The sequence below is a fragment of the Sus scrofa genome, chromosome 8, assembly GCF_054392235.1.
Source record: "Sus scrofa isolate SSC_HxYL_T2T_F1_AM1 chromosome 8, Sscrofa_HxYL_maternal_Yorkshire_Landrace_v2.0, whole genome shotgun sequence".
Lineage (NCBI taxonomy): Eukaryota > Metazoa > Chordata > Mammalia > Artiodactyla > Suidae > Sus > Sus scrofa.
This window is the reverse complement of record NC_139390.1, coordinates 75,926,128-75,948,255: the sequence shown is the minus strand read 5'-3', so window position 1 is coordinate 75,948,255 and position 22,128 is coordinate 75,926,128. Positions and strand designations below refer to the sequence as shown.

Sequence of the window (22,128 nt, the reverse complement as noted above, 5' to 3'; positions counted from 1 at the left end):
CTGCGTTCTAGTCACCAGCGAGGAAGGAAGAAGGGAGGTCTGAAGGGCTGTGTGTGGGGGAAATTGCGAGGAAAGAGAAGAAATCCGGGTGCTCGCGGGCGCTACGGCAGTGGCTGCGGCCTTCTCTGCCCCGCCGTCCCCCCATCGGAAGCCGCCCTAGGCACACTCGCCCCGACTCCGGGTGGTCTCCCCTGCGCTGGATCGCCCGATACCCTGGTCTCCCTCTTCGCCTCTTCACCCCCCCCCCCTTGCTCCTCACGCTCCCTCCCTCCCATCGTCAGGCTCCCCGCCCTTAGTATCGCGAGACGAGGTGAGAGCTGGCGGAGCGGCGGCGGCGGCGGCGGCAGTAGAGGTGACCGAGGCGGTGGCGGCGGAGGCGGCCCCGAGCGCTGTGTTGGCCCTGGTGCGGCCGAAGTCGCGGTAGAGCGTAGCCCCCACGCCCCTCCCCCGTCCGCGCCCTCCCTCTTTCCCAGGAGATGGAGAAGGCGACGGTTCCGGTGGCGGCGGCGGCGACGGCGGCTGAGGGAGAAGGGAGCCCCCCGGCGGTGGCGGCAGTGGCGGGCCCCCCCGCGGCGGCGGCGGCGGCGGAGGTCGGCAGCGGCGGCGGCGGCGGCGGCGGCGGCGGCAGCGGGGCTCGCTCGGCCTCGTCTCCTCGTGGGATGGTGCGAGTCTGCGACCTGCTCCTGAAGAAGAAGCCGCCGCCGCAGCAGCAGCACCACAAGGCCAAGCGTAACCGGACTTGCCGACCCCCCAGCAGTAGCGAGAGCAGCAGCGACAGCGACAACAGCGGCGGCGGTGGAGGCGGCGGCGGCGGAGGAGGTGGCGGCGGCGGCACCAGCAGCAACAACAGCGAGGAAGAAGAGGACGACGACGACGAGGAAGAGGAGGTTTCTGAGGCAAGGGCCTGGTTTCAAAGGCAGAAGGGAGGAAGGGAGTGTAAAGGGTCGGGGCCAAAGGTGGGAGGGGACTTGCGGTGGGACAGATTCCTGTGGGCTTGATCTGTCTCCGGGGCCAGGCTTTCCCCTGCCCTCTTTCTTTCCCCGGCCGAAATCGTGAGGTGTGGGCATGTGGGGGAGGGTAGCTGACACGTGGGGGTGGGAGGACCACAGCGGCCCCGGAGTGGATGAACAGCACATTACCCTGGGATGGTTCACACGGTTAAGGATGGAGGGAATTGGTTAGATTCCTTATTTGCACACCCGGCGGGGTCGGTCTCAGGCCAGTAGGGCCAAGTTACTCCAGGGGCGGGGGCGGGACTGGGACCCAAGCGGGGAGGGCTAAGTTAATAGGCAGAGGAGTCTTTGGGGGACCGACTAGGATGCCGGCAAATTTCTCCCACTTGGGAGGCGGAGAGGAGCAGTTTCGGGAGAGGCAAGGTTGTAATGGACTCAGAGCTAAGTATTTGTGTCTGTGAGAGACACGTGAGGAGGAGCTGTACTTTTCCATACTGTTCTGCTGCAGGTTTTTTGTTTTGTTTTTTTCCCCGAACTATTGTAAGTGCTGAGCTAACCTTCACTTCCTTGATCTCAAGGATTTTAGATGAACTGATCTTAACATTCATATACATTTATGTGTAACTCAGTGGATGAAAAATATATTTGATCCTTACATGTACATACTCATACATTTGCAAATATTTCCTTCCTGTTGCTTCCCACATAATATGGGGCAGCTAAAGAGTCTGCTTTGGAGCCAGGCATGGTTGTGGTGAATTGGAATAGGAAGGCCTCTTGGTTTGTCCTAGTGATCTGGTTTCATAATAACTGTTTATAATTTTTCCTGGGTCCACAGACAGGCGGCGTTGCAGGACCTATTCTTCAAAGAAGGCCTTTTAACCAAAAACTCACTAAAACATACCATAGTGAGAACAGACTAAGAGTTATCAGCTCTTTTGTAACTCTTGTCCACTCCCTGAAATGGAAGCTAGAGAATCTTGGTCTGAAGAAAGAAGTTGTAACTTAAGGCAGCAGAAGAAAAACACCTTTAGAAGCTGATTATAAATTTAGTTGTAAGAGGGAATAACTGAATTATCTAGAAGGGCCGCCTGCTATTTTTTCTTGTCCACAAACACAGCCTATTTTGGTACAAGGCTGTTTTTTTTTTTTTTTTTTTTTTTTTTTTTTCCGAAAATTGCATTATTGGATCTTGGGTTCTGTTCAAATAGGAAAATACCTTTTAAAGAGTTTGAGACTTGTCTATTATTTAAAGACCAGATTCTCTTTTACCTCAGACTGGGTGAAGTTATATCAGTAGAGATGTAATAGTTCAAGTATGTATACCAAAAAGATGGCCACTCCCTGCTAACTGAATTCTGAGGCTACCTTTGTATTGATAGACTTTGTATTGACCTAGGATAGTGTGTCGCTTCTGCTACACTTTAAACAGTAAAGAGAGGGATGTGACAGGATCCTTATTTCTTAGTAAAATCTATTATGGTAGTTAGAATCTTCCAATTGTATTATTTTTTTGGAGATGAGAAACGTTTTGGAGGTAATCTCATTCAACCTTTTTATGTTAGAAATGAGGAAAACAGGTTTTTTTTTTTGTTTTAGAGGAAACTGGTGGGTAGCAGTAAAAGTAGAAATCAAAGTTTTCTAATGATTCAAACCAGTATATGTTTTATGACTATTTCTTGTGCTCCTCTCTTTTCCTCTTTCAAAAAATAGGCAGTGAATTGCAAGGTAACACAATAATGCAGCTGTGGCAACATACCAATATTTTATTAAGATTTTAAATTCTCTTGACAAAATATCAAGCTCTGGTTTGGAACTCTTAGCAGGTTGAATGCAGTGCAGTACTAATTGAAATATTATGCTGTAAACTTCACATACCTAGATAGTTATCTCCATTGGAATTTGGACTAATAAGCAAAACTTCTAATAATTCCTTAAATCATTTAGAATAGGCTTAAACTTGTAGGTGTGTTAGTGAGTCAGGTTTGTTTTCCTTGGGAGATAGGAATGATATATGGTAACTGATCAACTAGGATGATGTTTTCTTTGTTTTTAATATGCTTTATTCTGCCTTCTGCACAGTGGTTTAAACAATGGCTTTGCCATTTGTTATGGAGATGAGTCAGGAGAAATAAATGTAAGAAAGTACAACCATTAAAAATAAATCTATACTGGTACATGATTAAGACTAAGCAGACAGGAGTACAATATGTCTATGCACCTGCCTCCATGCTTGACCAAAACAGAGAAATAAATAAACCTTGAGATTATCATTCCAATAAACATCATCAAAAGGTTACAAAAGAACAAGAAAGGTTATAGTTTTTGGGTATTTAACCTGAGAAGGTTGAGGATAATTAAAAATATATGTTTGCTGTGATGAAATGTTAGTTGGATGTTTTGTATATCTGCTGAAAGAGGGACCGTTGGAAGGAAAAGAGATTTATATAAGAGTTTTATTTGAGTGTTCAAGATGAAGAATTTAATTTTTACTAAGTGTTAGTGTACGTTATTGAGAATTGGATTTTCTCTTTAGTATTTCAGAATAGGATAATTGTGTTTTAGACAATTTGTATAACTTCAGATATACCTGTAAGTAAAAGTATAAGACCAAGAGCTCTCCTCTTCCTTCTCCCACCTTCTGGATTTGATGTAAAAGCCTTAGGTCAAAAGTTGAAAATTGCATAACTTTCTGGGCTTTCAGTGGGTGACTGACTAATACGGAAAATAGAAATGTATTTCCTAACATAAAAGTTCTGATGCACTTCTTTTCTGATTAGTGAACTAAATTAATTAGTTTACTCGAATATTATAAGAAAAAAATGTTGAAATTGCTAGAGTTGATACTCCATTTCAGAAATAACATTGCATTCTATTGAATCTATTTTTAAATGTATTTGAATGGCATCAGTGCTTGCTAATGTAGAATTCAGAGGTTGAGGGGAGCTGCTGTTAAAGGTAGAACTCATGTTCAAAAGTAACATTTTTGTTAAAGATGCATAAAATGTTAGTGCAGTAGGGGTTCATCAGAATTCATCTTATTTGGTAGGTATCTTGAGGTTTTAAATTTAAGAGACAGAAATTTTAGACATGGGGAACCAGTAAATAAATTAGTACTTACTTATTCACTCACTTTTGAAAGGATTTGCAAGGCTAGGATTTTCATGTATAAAAGCAAACATGAAAGAGGTAGGGTTGAGAAAGAACAGTTCAGAAGTAGATTGTGGCGATAGTTCGCTTCCAAATCTTTTTTTGTTAGTTTTTTAATAGAAAAATACTAAGTTCCTCTGTTATAGTGGTAGAATCCCACATTAGCCCAGAGTAGCTTATTTGTTCCCCAGTTGCTCTTCTTAATTGATCAAGTAATAATATTTGTAAACAAGATGTTAAGATCTTTGAAGCAATTGTTTTGTCTTAATTATCTTCTTTCCTATTCTGCTTAAGCACAGTATTTGATAAAACCTTTTGCAGTGAACACCTGGTAACTAGGGAGGATCTAGAATTCACTCAGGAAACCAAAAGAAGGAACATAGTTTCTTCTTCCCTTCTTGGATCTGAGGTGCTGCAGAATAGCTGAAATTTGGATTTCAGTATGTTGCGATTATTTAATTACTTCTCTTAGTGATGGTAATCTCTCATAGGTATTGGGAGAAAGCAATTTAAGCCAATAGACATTGATTGTTGAATTTCTGATAAGTACCTTAATCCTCCTGGATATATTTACATTTTAAAAACATAATAAAACTTGCATATTCAGTGCTTAATGTGCCTAACATAATGGTTAAGAGCAGGAATGGAGCTTGGATTCAGTTCCTTGATCACTCACAAGCTGTTGTGATCCCAGGCAAGTTGCATAACCTCTCTTCAGTTTCCTCATATGCAAACGGTGATAATGGTAGATTCTGTCTTACAGCATTGTGAAGAAAATTAAGTGAGTTAATACAGTTTTCATGTATTCCCATTTTTACCATATTACCACAGTGTCATTGGATTTATTTCATTATTCATAATTGTTTGGAGTTTCTAGTGCATAGTAAGAATTTTGCTGTACTGAGTGAGCAAAACTATTTTAAGACACATTGATTTTAAAATGCACCAATGATTAAATATGTTTTAGGAAGTATGAGAGTAAAAGTAAATGGTTAAATGTACATCCTGCATAAAGTGCATGAGAAGTATGCAGGTGTTGGGAGGGAAGATTCATACTCATTTTAAAGGCAAATATTTTTTAAGGGCAGATATTGGCTTAGAAGGGCTTTGGGTAACCTCATCAGGGTCAGAGTAGGACTTAACCTTTGATTCAAAACCTGCTCATTCATTCACTGATTTGCATGCTCTGTTATGCTGTATGATGTTGAGTACAGCATCTCTGATGTTGACACTTCAGATAACAATAAAATTTCACATGGTATATGGGAAGATACTTTTTGGTGGTAGGGCAGCAAGTTGGCTACCCTAAGCTTTTCTTGTTCTGAAAAGCTCATTGAAAAAAAGAAAGAAATACAGAGAAGTATAAATAAATATATTCATATTTACATTTAGAATTAACAGTTGTTAAAGGGATGAAACTTTCTATTGAAAACCATCTTCTCTAGAGGCAGTCTTTCGCTTCTCTGTGCCCTTCAAGACTTTTGCTTTTCAAGATCATCTTTATTAAGCTAAGAAAAAAAAATTCTTTTTAAATAGGAGAGCTTAACTTGGGATCTGGATAGGCTGTGAATACCCTGGAGTTAAACACAAGATTTTGTTGAAGGTGCTTGTAAGTATTTTCTTTTCTTCCCTTCACCTATAGCATGTGCGCAAAACTTTCATTAGATATGCTGCAGAGAAGTTTGTGATCACCTCCTTCCTCCATACCTCCCACCTTGTTGTTTTGAAACCACTGCCCTGGTAGTGGGGAATCAGGAGGGCATTTATATGGATTGTTTACAATTAGGAAACTTGCTTCTAAGGTAATGTGGTAACAAAGAAGGCATATTTGTATTGTGAAGTAAGAGGTCCAAGATTTATCTGTTCTTTCTGATAAATTAGCCCTATGCCTACTCTCTTTTCTTAAATCCTCATGTTTTGCCTTTTAATTGATGAAGCATTTTCATCTAGTGTGTTTTCCATCAGATCTGCAGCCCAGCATACCATGTGTATTATATAAGTCTTAGTGACTTACCTTTGGTAGGTTTTGGTGATGTCAGATCTCTGAAGTAAAAACAGTTCATAAATTTGTCTTCTTTATCCACTTACTCTGGAAATATTTAGGACCTTCAGTTTTAAGGTAACAGAACTTGACTGTGGCTATTTATAGTAGAACCTTGTCCCTTGCTTTTATTGGGTTCTAATTACTCAATTTAGTCTAGTCTTTAACCTCATTGACTTAATTGGAGTTAGTATTGTTGAAGTTTATGGTTTTGAACAGTCATCAGAGCAGTATACTTTGACACCCAGAAATTCACTAGACTATTTGCTAGACTGCTTCTGCTAGCATCCAAATTAAATCATCAGTTAACTTAGGAGGTTGATTTTTAGGTGCTTGAGTCAAGTGTCTTTGCATTTATGACAGTAGTTTATTCTGCATTTTTGTAAAGATAGTTTAGTGGGTGTGCACATGTGGATGTAGTGGCTTCCTTAAAATTTTTCCATGCTTGACCATAGGTGCAAAGGAATTTTCACTTCATAACGGTTTGTGAAGTAGTGCCTGCTGATACCACTTCTGTTTTTGTTAGGACCAATAGGGGGCACCGACATCATGGTAACCTATGCCAAATCTGACTTCCTTCAACTTTCACCTTTTGAAAACATCATGTTAGGAAATAGAAGGTGATGGGCAAATATGAATACCTTTCAAGTCCCTGGAATTTTACCTTCCTGGTAGAATTATGCCACTTGCCACCCAGAAGCAAAATAACCTTTCCTGACTTACAGTGTTGTAACTTCATAATTTTTTTTTTTTCTTTTGTCTTTAGAAACTATTCTTATCCAGTCATGAGGGGAAGTAGAATTGTGGAGCAATATAGGTGTCATTTTATCATGATTTGTAACTTGGGGTTGTAATTATTGAAAGGGGACATGCTGGAAATTTTATCTTCCCTAAGAATGCTGTGAAAAAATAATATAGACTTAATTATTGAAAGCATAATGTAGGTTGACTTCGGTCATCCTGTGAAACTCAAACATTTCCTGATCTTTTTAAGTTGACTTTTTAAGTTTACTTCAGGGTGAAACTAGAGATAAAAGAGCATCAGATAGGAAAAATGTTAAGATCATAGTACTTCAGGAGTTTCTTTTGGAGCCATTATTATTAGTATCTTTATAGATAATTTTGATATGTAATGAAATCTCTCTCAAAGCGTGCAGATAGACCATAGTGAATTGTGCTGATGGGAATGGACAACAAGATTATTGAGAATAGATTGAAAATGTTAGATAGGTTTATATGAGTCATGAGTAAAACAGGTGCTTTTTTGGGTAAAAATGGTCTGAAACAAAGCATGCTTTTTTAGTAAAAGTTCAGCATAATGTTGAACAAAATTAAAAAGGTATTAGAGGTAACCAAAATCATGATTATTAATTTAAATAATGCTAAGATACATATGCACAAAGCATATTATTTATATTTCTGCCTGCTGTGCCATGGAAATGATGATGAAAACTAGGGAAGTTGTAGAGAGAGTTTAAAAATGATTGGAGGGTTAGGGATGGACTCCATGATCAAGTGGACTACAGATTATACTTAATTATATTCTCATTGCCTTTGTTACTTAATGTTCAAATTAACCGGTTACTCAAACTGAGTCACAGCATGGCGAAAAACATGAATTATATGAGGTAGTGTTATTTCAGTTTTGAAAATAAGTAGACTCCTCATTTCTCATTTCTTGGTATTGTTTGAAAATACCAATTAGACATGACAAAGTTATGAGACTACTTTGTAGCTGTGCATCTCCAGCAGGGCATTTCCTCCTCCTGAGCTAACATTTGGTCTCATTTAATCTTTCATTTTTAAGTCTTCCCTGCCTCTCTACAAAAAGAACAGAAAAGGAAAAAAGTGAAGAAATAAAGACCTATCCTAAAATTAAGTCTTGGTCTGCATTTCTCCCCATGGATTGTCATTTAATTAAAGAACCTTTGAGTGAAAAATATTTCAGAGGGATCTGTGGAAAAATTAGTTTTGTCAGTTTTGAATTTGGAATAAACATTGATACGGAGTTCTCTTCCTTTTCTGCTTTCCTGTCATCCGAAATCTGAAACCTGAGAAGAAAGAGGAAGCCTTCTTGTTTGTGTTACATCAGATCATTCTCTGATCCCATTATTGTCTTTTTCCTTTTCTGTGCCACATTTTCCTCTTATTTTTATTTTTATTTTTATTTATTTATTTTATTTATTTATTTATTTATTTTTTTGTCTTTTGTCTTTTTTGTTGTTGTTGTTGTTGCTATTTCTTGGGCCGCTCCCGCGGCATATGGAGGTTCCCAGGCTAGGGGTCGAATCGGAGCTGTAGCCACCGGCCTACGCCAGAGCCACAGCAACGCGGGATCCGAGCCGCATCTGCAACCTACACCACAGCTCACGGCAACGCCGGATCCTTAACCCACTGAGCAAGGGCAGGGACCGAACCCGCAACCTCATGGTTCCTAGTCGGATTCGTTAACCACTGCGCCACGACGGGAACTCCTTTATTTTTATTTTTAAATTTTATTTATTTATTTATTTATTTTGTCTTTTTTGCCTTTTCTAGGGCCGGTCCCTCAGCATATGGAGGCTCCCAGGCTAGGGGTCTAATCCGAGCTGTAGCCGCCAGCCTACACTGGAGCCACAGCAACACCAGATCCGAGCCACATCTGTGACCTACACCACAGCTCACGGCAACACCGGATCCTTAACCCACTGAGCAAGGCCAGGGCTCGAACCACAACTTCATGGTTCCTAGTCAGATTTGTTAACCACTGTGCCGCGATGGGAACTCCTTTCTCTTATTTTTAATATGAAGTTAATTGCAAAGCCTCTAGTGTAGTTCTGACTAGTGTAAGATTCCATATAGGAGTTGATTCTTTTACTTGCGGAACATTTATTGAGTATCTGCTATGTGTGTGTTTGTAGTATATGATAATATCAACCATTTCCTGCTTGATGAATATGAAAAAGCTATATTTAAAAGCATATCTATATGGAGTTCCCATTGTGGCTCAGCAGGTGAAGAACCTGACTGGTATCCACAAGGATACAGGTTTGATCCCTGGCCTTGCTCAGTGGGTTAAAGGATCTGGTGTTGCTACAAGGAAGCTGCAGTGTAGGTCGCAGATGGGGCTCAGATCTGGCTGGTATTGTTGTGCTGTGGTGTAGGTCAGCAGCTGCAGCACTGATTCGACCCCTAGCCTGGGATCTTCTATATGCTGCATCTGCAGCCCTAAAAAAATCCTGAAAAAACATAGCTGTATGGTTGTAGTTAGTAAAACATTTAAACTTGCATACAAAAACTTAGCACAGTGATAGAATTCTATTAAGATTTTTAGAAATATAACTGCTAGTATATTTTTTCTAACTAAATTTACTTCAGAAATATTATTGAGACCTAGCAAAATCCCTTAGGAATTATGAAGATTTTGAACTGAGACATTATTCCCAGCTTCATAAAAGTTAAATCTTGTTGAGACAAATTTAATAGTAACATAACTGTGGAGATGATTTTGATCCTGTAGAATTTACTTGGGAGTCTGTGTTTTCAGTATAATTGTGTGTCTTTAGAATTGGTCTTGTTGTAGGGATTGTTTTGTATCTTTTTTTTCCTATTGATAGGGTAGACTTTTTTATGAATGGCTCTTGGAATACTCATTTTTGGTATTCTTTTCTGGGTCTTTTTTTTTTTTTTTTTTTTTTTTTAAGATGATGTCTGTATGTGATACTTTTCTAGAGTGTTCTCTCTTTTTTTAAATTAATTTTTTTGCCTTGCCTGTGGCATGTGGAAGTTCCTGGGCCAGGAATTGAACCTGCACCACAGAAGTGACCCAAGCTACCGAAATGACAGTACTGAATCCTTAACACGCAGCACCACAAGGGAAGTCCCTCTACAGTATCCTTGGATTAGGTTACTTCAAAGACTCATCCATTCTACTTTTACCCTGAAGATTTTGTAGTAAGAAAAAAGGTAGTTATACTAGTATACTTATGGTTGCTGCAGGTAGAGAGATGTGTTAAAATAAGAAAAATTGCGTTACAGGACAGCATAGCTTGCAGTGGTAAGTATTAAATTAGATTTTAAATACAGTATTTCTATAAATAACTGTTATTAACTAAACATGGATATTTATGGAAACATACCTATTTGCAGAAAATTTGACAAAATCAAAAAGATTAAGAAATACGAAAATTGCGTATAATCCTCTTTCCAGCATTAATTATTATTTGAAATCATCTTTTTATTCTTTTTCCTTGGTGTATATTAATCAAATTATCACACAAAGCATAGCTGTCTCTCAGAAATTTTGTCACTGAAGTTTCATTAGTGATCATTCTTTTTTTTTTTGCTTTTTGCTTTTTACAGCTGCTCCTGTGGCATATGGAAGTTCCCAGGCTACCAGGCTATAGGTTAAATCAGAGTTGCAGCTGCCAGCCTACACCACAGCCTTGGCAACTCAGGATCTGAGCTGCATCTGTGACCTACACTGCAGCATGCGGCAACGCCAGATCCTTAACCCACTGAGTGTGGAGCCAAGGATCGAACCTGCATCCTCATGGATACTAGTCAGGTTTGTAACCTGCTGAGCCACAACAGGAATCTCTGATCATTCTTAAAAGATACCAGTTGAAGAGATTAGTCTTCAGATAATGGTTGTATGTTTATTTAAGTATAGAAACTAGTGAATACATTCATGCTTGTAAAAAAAGTCTTCTAATAGATAAAGGTTTTATCCTACTCTTAAGAGTAAAAGCTATTAACAGCTTGGTATATATCAAATGTTCTGGTTTCTTTCTTGGTGAGAGTGCCTGAATGAGAGAGAAGGTGTGGGTGTATGTGGAGGGTGTATGTCTGAGAGAGTATGTTAAGATTTGTCTTGTTCTCATTTACTTATGAGTGTTCCATAGTATGATGTTCATAATTAATTTGATCTTTTATGTTTGTAGACATTTAGATTGTTTTCGGTACATTGCTATCATATATACATTGCTGAAGTTAACCTCTTTTTACAGTTATTTTTGAGTACAAAAGTATTTTGGAGGGGGTGGATTTTTGGAAATGGAATTGCAGGGCCAGAGGTTATTCATGTGTTAAATTTGATAAATGCTCCGAGGTTTTGCTTCCATCAACAGTGTGTAAAAATGCTACTGAATTTGATTTTAGTTTTTAAAATATGTTAAATGAAAAATAGTGTTTTTATTTTCATTTTTCTTATTACTGTTCACATCAAGCAAATTTTCATGTTTATTTTTCATTTGATTTTTTTTTTAATTTCCTGTTTTATCCTTTAACTTATTCTATTAGGGTTGGTTTTTTTCTTAGTGATTTGTTGGTGCTGTTTATAATTTATGGGTATTAATCCTTCACGATGTTATTTGTTATGCATGTTCTTTGTTTATAGTGTTTTTACAATGCAGAAAATTTTTTTTTTTTTTTTTTGTAGTAAATGAATTATCCTGATTTCTGGAGACCTTCTTTGCCCCAGTATTTAAACAAAATTTCTTAAGTGTTTTCTTTTGATAGTTCTGTACTTTGTTTTCCAAAGTTAATGAATATCTTTCTGCATATAGTATTTAATTGTTGTGACCATTCTTATTTACTCTTCTCATTTGCATTTGGCCTTCTTGGCCAGTCTTTGCTGCTTAAAAATTGGTACTCTCTTTGCCTGTGTAATACCACCATTTCCTGTTTCTACAATATTAGCTACTTTTTGTTGGTTTTCTTTTTTGAATTATTTAGTACCTCATTGTTTATTCCTGGGTTCTTTTTGGTCTTGTATCTGGTCTTCTTGGGTGATTTTATCTAGTTTTGTGTCTTTACCTTTTTTTTTTTATCTTTGAGAGCCACACCCTTGACATATGGAGGTTCCCAGGCTAGGGGTCCAATCTGAGCTGTAGCCACTGGCCTACACCACAGCCACAGCAACGCGGGATTGGAGGAGCATCTGCAACCTATACCACTGCTCACGTCAGTGCCAGATCCTTAACCCACTGAGTGAAGCCAGGGATTACACCCGTGTCCCCATGCATGCTAGTTTGGTTTGTTAACCACTGAGCCATGATGGGAATTCCTAGTTTTATGTCTTTATATATGCATACGCTAATGACTCTGAAGTTTATATTGCCAATTTAAACTTCTCTTCTCGAGTACCAGACTGAAACTTCTGGCCACCCAATGTTGTACAGACCTTTCTTCTAACACATAATCTTTCTTCCTCAAGAGAATCAATCAGAAGCTCCATCCAGATACTGCATATAACTCACAGTGTAGGATATCTACGTAATTCTTTCCCTCTTAATTCAGCCCAGTAATCTGTAAAATAATAAACAGCGTAACTATCACTTTTTTGCCCAACCCATTGTACATTAGTGAATAACAATAGGATAATCATAATGACAGCTTCTTTGGAGAAGGATAGAATAAGTTCACAGCAGTCATTGGTCCGTAGTAATAATGAGCTCCTTCTGGAAAGAAGACTACCCTGGCAACTGTGAAAAACCCTTGGTTCAACTCTGATTTTGCTCTTTATGAGGAATACCCTTTAGAATATTGTGTATGTCCTTGGCTTTGTTCTTAGGTGATTCTTTCTTGTTTATCATCTTCCTTTGCCACATCTGAATTAGCAGGCATTTGAGAGTAAGACATCCCTAGGAATTGTAAAACTTTTGTAGTACCATATCAGTTAGTATTTAGGCTCTGCAGGGTTACTTAAAAATCAGTTATAGGGTTTCATAGGTCAGTAATGTGGCTAGCTGGTAAAACTCTATTAAACATTTAATACATTAAAACATTTTTTTTTATTTAAGTATAGCTGATTTACAAGCTTGTGCTATTGGTAATAGTGCTGCAACGAACATAGGGGTGCATGTATCTTTTCAAATTATAGTTTTGTCTGGATATATGCCTATGAGTGGGATAGCTGGATCATATGGTAGTTCTATATGTAGTTTTCTGAGGAACCTCAATACTGTTTTCCATAGTGGTTGTACCAATTTACATTCCCACCAGTTCCCTTTTCTCTGTACCTTGAATATATTTCTATTCTGTTTTAACTCAGTACCATGTGATAATTAGTTGCAGCAGAAGATCTCTTTTAGTGACATTTTCTTTTTTTTTGAAATTTACTGTCTCTACTATTCCTTTTCCTTTCTCTTGTGTAACTTGACTACCTTGAGGGCATCTGAAATAACAGCCTTTGGATAACCTATCAGCCGGGATTTAAACAGAAGCAGAACAAGTAGGAGATTTATATATGATAGGTAGATTGATAAATAGATATGTATTAAGAGATTTATTACAAGGAATTGGTTTACGTAGTTCCGGGGGCTGGCTAAGCAAGTCTGAAATTTGTAAGGTAAGCAGTTGGAAAGGTAAGAGCTCAGGCAAGTTGGAACCCATGGGCATGTGCTGAAGCTGTTCTCCATAGGCAATTAAAAAAGGAAAGTCCAGTGAAGGGAGAACAGTTACAGGCTCAGCTGCTATTTGGTGTCTCATTTGTCAGGGAAAAAACCTAAGAGCTCACTGTACTAGGTCTGGCTCACTAAGGATGGATCACTGGAGCTTAAAAACGTCAACTGATTAGGGTCTTTAACTACATCTGCAAAATTCCCTAGATTAGTTTGGATAACTGAGAGAAAGTATTTTCAAAATGCCTGTTGTCCTTCCTTCCTCTTAGTTTACTCCTACCAACTTGACACATCCAAAACCATCAGAAGTGGGAAAGCAACACTCTGTACTTGATCTTTGCAACCATCTGACAGAATCGTTGAGGTCAGGTTAACCTTTGTATTTGAAATCTGGAAACAGCTACCTTTCCCAAACCTGAGAGATCCTGGATTACTTATAGAGTAGGTTTTGCTACTGAGAGAACTTTTCTCAGTGGCACTATTTTCAGGTCTGTCTCTGCTTGCTAATTGCCTTATTCATAGTTGAGTTGATTTTTCTGGTTATTCTTTAAATAGCCATCACACCAATATTTTGAGTTTTTCCTAATTGCTTTTCTTAGAGCTACGTACCTGGTAGGCATATGATGTGCCCTTTTTGTCATTGCAGCAAGAGTTTTACAAAAATGGTTTGCTACTGCATAACAGAGATTGTTGGCTTTCCAGGCTGAGATATGTTTCCTTGCTGCCTGTCTTCTTAGCCTTATCAGTTTTTAGGAGTTTATTATTGCAGCATTCCATTCCTAAATTATTGTGTTAGTTAAGGTGTAGGATGGGTTAGACTCAAGCAAGGTAGATTATGTGATACTCTGGTGGTAGTCCTTCAGGTCATTCATAGTCTAAATTTCTACTGTTTTGTTACACCATCCCTTAACCTGTTCTGTCTCTTATGGTAGCAGCTGGCCACATAGGGTTACTGAGCACCTGAAATGTGGCTAGTATAACTGAGGGTCTGAATTTTGAATTTTATTTAATTTTAATTAATTTAAATAATTATATGTGACTAGTGGCTACCATTATTGGAGGAGGCAAATGGAACATTTCTATCATCATAGAAAGTTTTTTTGAACAATTCTGCCTTAGAATGTTGACTTCATCTACAAGGTGTAATCTGGCTCACCAGCATTATGTCTATAGTCCATCCTATTATGGGCTAAGTTGTGTTTCCCCATAATTTACATTGATGCTCTAACCCCCAGTATCTCAGAATGTGACGGTATGTAGAGATAGGGCCTTCAAAAAGGGTAATTAAGGTTAAATCAGGTCATACAGGTGAGCTCTAATGCAGTCTGACAAGCTTCCTTATAAGAAGGAATGCATCTGCAAAAGGGATGTGTGTACACAGAGAAAAGGCCATGTGAGGACACAGTAAGAAGATGGCCATTTGCAAGCCTGAGAGAGAGGCCTTAGAAGAAGCTATACCTGCTTACACCTTAATATTAGGCTTCTAGCCTCAAGGATCTTGGACTTCTAGCCTCAAGAGCTGTGAGAAAATAAATTGCTGTTGTTTAAGCCACCCAGTCTGTGGTGTTTTGTGAGGCAGCTGTAGTGAACAAGTACATAACCCATGAGAAATAAAAACAGAAAGGTGAACACAAATAGCTTCCTTTTAAGGAATTAACCAACAAATTGCAAACAGAACTTCCAGTTATATCCTATTGGTGCAAAGTTAGTTATATGTCTATACCTAGGGCCTAGCTCTTGCTCTGTGGACATTATACCCAGATATAACTTGGAGAAGTGTTTTACTAAAAAAAAAAAAAGAATGTGGATATTGGGGGATAAAGTCTTACACCAGTGTAATTGTAGGATTGCATTGTTCTTATGCCTAGCAATATAAGAAAATGATCTCTTCTGGTTCCTGAGGTAATCTTTTTGGCCTGGTTTGGGTTATGTGTCTATTCCTGAAGCAGCAACTTTTACTAAGGAAGGTTTCTTTGTTCAGGCCTAGATCATGTCTTTTCACTTCATCTAGGAGGTGGATTAGGAGAGATCATGCCCACCTGAATCTCATGGAATGGTTTCCTAAAAAAAGAGTGCTTCTGTTGCCAAAAAGGTAAAGTGGGAAAATGAAGGATATTGGACATGAGACCTCCAAATAATACTTTGAAACTTCCTACCTCTCTCCATCTTTGCTGCCATTACCCCAGCCCAGGCTATTATTTAGGCTTTAGAACTGCTTCCTAATTTGATCTGCTAGCTCTCATCTCTTGTCTCCTCACACTCCATTCATTATTCATGCAACAATTAGGCTAATCTTTCTAGAAATGTAAATTGTTATTTGACTTCTCATTGCTCTTAAAATAAAGCCCAAACTTCTTACTTGGCCTGTAAGACTTTATATGGCTAATCCTGTTTTTTGTTCTAGCCTCTTTTTATATTGCTTTCAGTTCATTCACTATCTTTTAGTCACACTAACCTTTCTCTTAGAACAGGCAAATTTTCTTACTTAGGGTCTATTTACTTTCTTTTTAAAAAATTTTATTTTATTGAAGTTGATTTACAATGTATTAATTTCTGCTGTACAGCAAAGTGATTCAATTTTATATACACATAGTCTTTTTCATATTCTTTTTCATTATGGTTTGTCACAGGATTTGAATATAGTTTCCTGTGCCATACAGTAGGACCTTGTTCATCTATTCTATATATAATAGATTGCATGTACTAATCCCAAATTCCCAGTTCATCCCTCCTCCCCACCTCCTTGGCAACCACAGGTCTGCTTTCACTGTGAGTGTGTTTCTCTTTTGTAGATAAGTTCATTTATGTTATATCTTAGATTCCACATATTAGTGATATCATATAAAATTTTCTTTCTCTTTCTGACTTTACTTGTAATGTGATGATTTCTAGTTCCATCCATGCTGTTACAAATGGCATTATTTAGTTTTTTTATGGCTGAGTAATATCCCGTTGTATTTATGTGCTTTGTCTTCTTTATCCATTCGTCTGTTGATGGGCAGTTTTTTTCCTTCTAGGATGTTCTTCCCCTGGCTCTTTGTTTCTTCTCCTCTTTCAGGTTTCAACTTAAATATCCTTCTCTGTACAGAATTGTTGCAAGAAACTTTCCTCCCTACCCCTTTCCTCTACCTTCCCTTTCCGTTTTATGCCTATAACTGGGTAAGTTTAACTGAGCTAACTTGGTCTTTGACCAAGCTTTATTAGTTTTTTTTTGTTTTTTTTTGTTTTTTTTTGTTTTTTTTTGACCAAGCTTTATTAGTATTAAATACTCTAGTGGACTCTTTCCTGTTTCTTACCACTTAGAAAGGGATTTATTGGGTGGTAGGAGTGGGGGAGTTTGAGTGTTTAACATTCCCAGATTCCTGACAGCTGTTTATTTGTGTGTGCTCATCTATTTTGGCTATTAGGTTGCACTTTTTGAAGTTGCTTTTTGTACATCAAATGTCATAAAAAATCTGATTTTATATGGTTCAACCTATTATCTTAGCATGTCTTAATGTCTTGGAAGGCATTTCTTCTTCATTGATCTTCAAGAGTTTTGGATAGTGTGTGTTTAACTTGTCAGATGGCTTTTGTAAACTGCCGTAAAATATGCCTATTGAATTTTGATTGAAATATATTGAAATTTGGATTAATTTAGGAAGAAATAGATATATAATACTGGCCATTCCCATCTAGAAACATGGTATGGCCATATTTTTTTCAGGCTCTTCATTTGTCTTTAATTAAATTTTGCAATTTTCACATGGGTTTTACACATTTCTGGTTAGTTTGTTCCAGATTACTTACAGTTCTTATTGCTTTTGTGAGTGATATTTTTTCTTTTGTTTATAATTTATTTTTGATTATAGGAACCTATTGATTTTGATGTTTTGATCTTGCATATGTGACCACTAATCTGAATCCTCATATTAAGTCAGATTATTCTCTTTTCTGATGAAGAAGATTTTATTGGATCCAAAAAATGATTGTCTCTTCATCTTCTTTTTCAGTATTTATACATCTTGTTTGTTTCTCTTATTGGATCAATTTTGAACCACTCACAAAAGGCCAAATAACAGTTGTAATAACTTGTCTTTCTCTTGTTTTAATGGGAGTGATATTGTGTTGCTATTAAGTGTTATTCAGATATCTTTGATCAATTTAGTATATCTCTTTTTCTTACCCTACTAAATATTATCAGAAATGTATACTGAATTTTATCAAATGCTTTTTTGGCATCTATTGAAAGGATCTTTCTCCCCCCCCAATCTATTCATGTAGTGAATTGCAGTAATACATTTTCTAATATTAAAGTGTGTTTTTCCAAAACTTATGTACTTGTCCACACTTACATACTTAACATGATGTACTTTTCTTTTAATATATTGTTGGATTTGATCTCATTAACATTTTTATATTTTCTATGGAGATTATCTATTTCATACTAGATTTTCAAATATGTTGAGAAAAGCTAAGTTCCTTCTTACAGTGATCTTATAATGATTTGTGTTTCACAGATAATAATTTATATGCATCCTTTTTCCTTTTAATCTTATATGTTGTATTTTTAATCATTTTTGCCATTGAGTTATTAGAAGTTTCATCAAGTGCTTTATTTGTTATCTTTATAGTTCAGTAATTTTTTTAAGTGGCTTAAGTAATTTAGTGTGTACTTCTTAATTTTTTATAGTTAAAGCAATTTAATTGTGGTTAATAATACTACAAAAAATTTACCATTTTAACCATTTAAGTATGCAGTTCAGTTGTATGTGTTAAATGTATTCATGTTGTTGTAAGTGGAATCATACAGTATTTGTCTTTTTGTGTCTGGCTAATTTAACTTAGCATAACTTCCTTAGGATTCATCAATGGCAGGATTTCCTTCCCTTTTAAGACTGAATATTCCATTGTATGTATATACCACATTTTATTCTATCCATTCATCTATCGATGGACATTTGGGTTGCTTCCACCTCTTGGCTATTGAGCCTCTAAAGTTTTACACTGAATTCATGTAATTCAAATTTGTATTGGCTTATAGCGGAAGATGGGAACTTAATCTAATATTTTCAAATTCTTTTTCAATTGATTTAGCTATTTCATCATCCCACTATTTGAAGTGCTACTTTTATTTCATATATTTAGACAGTAGAACAATAGACTGAGTTGTATCTGCTCAGAGTTTACATCTTTATATGTACTGCATTTGTATAACCTGAAGGTCTACATACTAAAATTAGTTGCTTTTACTAAGCAGTTTCCTGTGCTGTTTGATATGTAGCTAACATCTGTCAGGCTTTATGGGTTTACAAAGTAATTTTCTGTATTTTTCATTTAACGTAGTGGTTTTAGAAAAAAAATTATATGTGCGTCCATATATTTCTCCTTTCTCTAAGCCTAAGCAGCCTTCTCTCTCTCTCTCTTTTTTTTTTTTTTTTTTTTTTTTTTTTTTTTTTTTTTTAGGGCTGCACCCCGTGGCATATGGAAGTTCCCAGGCTAGGAGTTGAATCAGAGCTACAGCTGCCCGCCTACACCACAGCCCCAGCAACACCAGATCCAAGCCAGAACAAAGCCATGTCTGCTTCCTACACCACAGCTCACAGGTCTGGATCCTTAACCCACTCAGCAGAGCCAGGGATTGAACCTTCATCCTCATGGATACTTAGTCGAGCTTGTTACTGCTGAGCCACAACAGGAACTCCAGGTTTCTTTTCTTCCCTTTCCCCCTTACAAATTTCTACTAAAGTAGTAAAGATACATTCAGTACCAGCATCTATACTGTTCTTATTGATTTGTGATGTCATTAATCTTAACTAGGCTGTCTTTGGACTTGAACACCCTATACACTATGAGGAAGGGATGTACAAACTCTATGAATATGTTTTTGACCGCTTGCAATTATCATTCCAGTGTTCTTTATTTTTGTTTCAATGTTTTAAAAATATATTTCAAATAAACCAGGAATAATTTAATACCTAGGCAGTTGCTATTCAGGAAACAGCAAAAATAGAAGAGCTATGTGACCTGAGATAGGTTAAGTTTTAATTCTATTGAAGGAATGACACATCTTATAAATTAAACCTACAGTTAAGTATGCAGCAAAGTTACTAAACTCTGACTGGTGTTTGTTTGCTTTTTTAATGTTGGAGGAGTCTTAAAAGGAGATTGCATTATTTTTTTCTGTTTTTAAATCATGTAAATTGTAAAAATTTAAATAATAGGAAGGTAAGGTATAAGAGTTGAAAATCTCTCTTCTTTTATATCCCAGGATGTAAATTTTAAGTTTATATAATTTCATGGCTTTCTGTGCATTTTCACACATATATCCACACATGTACTTGTATAAACAAATTTTTTTTCATAAATGGGGTCATTATAAAATATTCTGAAAATTTCTTTTTAAAATTAATAATCTATCATAGACTCTTACCATATAAATACACAAACTTTTTTCATTCCTCCTCATGGCTGTGGAATATTCCCATGTTAGGTATCATGATTTCCCTGGTTTTATCGAGTGTTTATCGCCAGTGTTTCAGTTGTATTCAGTGTTGTTCCATTACAAACAATACTGCAGTGGACTCTTCTTGATATATATCTTTGTATTCTGGTAGGATATATTCCAGTGATGAAAGTGCTGCCAAAGATACATAGGGCTGTTTCTGCAACCCCTGTTTTATTATGTGTACTAGTGCCAAATCTTTTAAACTACAGTGCTTTTGTAGCGATACAGTATTTTTTTAGGATATGCTGTGTCAGATGTCAGCTTTCAGGCTCCATTAATATTTATTCTCTGTGGATGTCACTTTATGTTGACTGCTTTATAAACCATTAAAAGCCACCAGATAAAATATCACCTCTTCCCTGAAGATACTCATAACACCTAGTATATTGGGGATAATTATTACTGTAATAACCAGTATTTTATTAACTAATGTTTTAATGTCTTTATTGTATGCCAAGCACGGTTCTAATTGCTTTATGTATTGTCTCTCATTTAATCCTCACAGTAACCCTAAGAGATAGATAATATTATTATCCACATTGTATAGTTGAAAAAAATCAAGGGAAAGAAAACTTGTTCAGGGTCACAGTAAATGATGGAAATAGAATATAAACATGGGCAGTCTCTCATCAAAGTCTGCTTTTTCTAACTCCTGTAGTTCACTGCCTCCCTTCTATTCTTTTGTGGTCTCCCTAGTAATTTTTTAGGAAATGTTTTGTGTAAATTGTAGAACTCACTAGCTCATTTTATCTTGCATTTAGGTCCTCTTTACAGATCTGTGTGAATGACATCTTTTTCTAATTTATTACCTCCTCCTGGATCATTATACATAAGTAATAATAACCCTGGTGTGTTAAGAGTTAGTTAGAACACCAGATTATCAGACTGCCCTCTCCTTCTTCAAAAAAAAGACTTTATTGGAGTGAAGTCAATGTTGCTTTGTTCTGTTATACTTGTTTTTTCCCTGACGCCATCTTGGGAAAAATTCATGTAATTGATCTAGAAATGGATTTCAGATGGTAAGTGAATAGAATACTATTCTTCAACCCTTTCTTGAACATCAAATCAAAAATACATACCTTATAGATGATCTCTTTTTAGTAAATTCTCAAAAATGTGAAGTGAGAAAAATCTGTCTTAGACTCTACTCCATCTTTTAATTTATGCTGTTAGTGTGATATGCAAGGTAAATCTCTCAGCCTCACGTAAAAGGGCTATCATAAAACCTTCTTTTGGTGGGGGTCAGATGAAATATTTTTGTGAAACATTTGTGAACTATAACAGTCTCCATAAATAGTAGTTTTTAAAACTGAAGTTGAGGAAGAATGGAGAGCTTTGTGAAAATAGGGTTACTGACTGGTAATATATTTGACTGTTATTAAAAACTATAATTTAAAATTATAATTTAGAAAAAATATGACTTATTTTCCTTCATAATTCTGTTTAATTTGATCATTTTATTAAATTCATAGATTGCCAATAAAACTCTTTGGCTATAATTGCACGCCAGTTTATTGTAGGTAGAGCCAGTGTTAGCATAGGAAATGGGATTTGTAATGTGGTTTCCACAAATAATAGTTTTATGGGTTAGATGATCTTTTAGGATTGTATTCTGGGTTCACTAGATCTTTAGATTTTAAATAGAATGTATTCTTAAATTCCCCCAAAATATAAAAATTTTTACTATTTAATCATAGTATTAATAAAGAAGGACAGATAAGAGTAATGGAAGGGAGTTCCCATTGTCGTGGAGCAGAAACAAATCCAGCTAGCGTCCATGAGGATGTGAGGCCTGCAGCTGTAGCTCTGATTTGACCCCTAGCTTGGGAACTTACATATGCCTCGGATGCATCCCTAAAAACCAAAAAAAAAAAAAAAAAAAGAAAAAAAAGTAATGGGAAATGCAACAACTTTTTCCTACTCTTTATCTCCTTTTCTGGGAATGATGATGCAAACCCTGTCTCTTTGACTTCTCTGGTGTAGGCTTAACAGGTGATTCAGCAGTTCTAGATAAAGTGGCAAAGTATCAAAGCAAAGATCTAACCATTCTGTTTTCTAAATCTCAGAACCTTTAAAACATATCCCTAACTTGCTTTGTGGATTATTCTTTCATTT

At 36.9% G+C, this 22,128-nt stretch overlaps 1 protein-coding gene across 8 annotated transcripts in view; it reads left to right on the top strand.

The window, feature by feature from the left end:
* The first annotated feature begins 348 nt into the window (after nucleotides 1-348).
* ANKRD17 (ankyrin repeat domain 17) overlaps nucleotides 349-22,128 on the top strand; it is a 170,810-nt gene continuing 149,030 nt past the window's right edge. For 7 of the 8 annotated variants that reach the window (XM_021100390.2, XM_021100382.2, XM_021100381.2 and 4 more), the window contains exon 1: nucleotides 349-896. In XM_021100390.2, coding sequence (XP_020956049.2) covers nucleotides 477-896 — 420 coding nt within the window. In that variant the 5' untranslated portion in view covers nucleotides 349-476. 8 annotated transcript variants of the gene reach the window in all.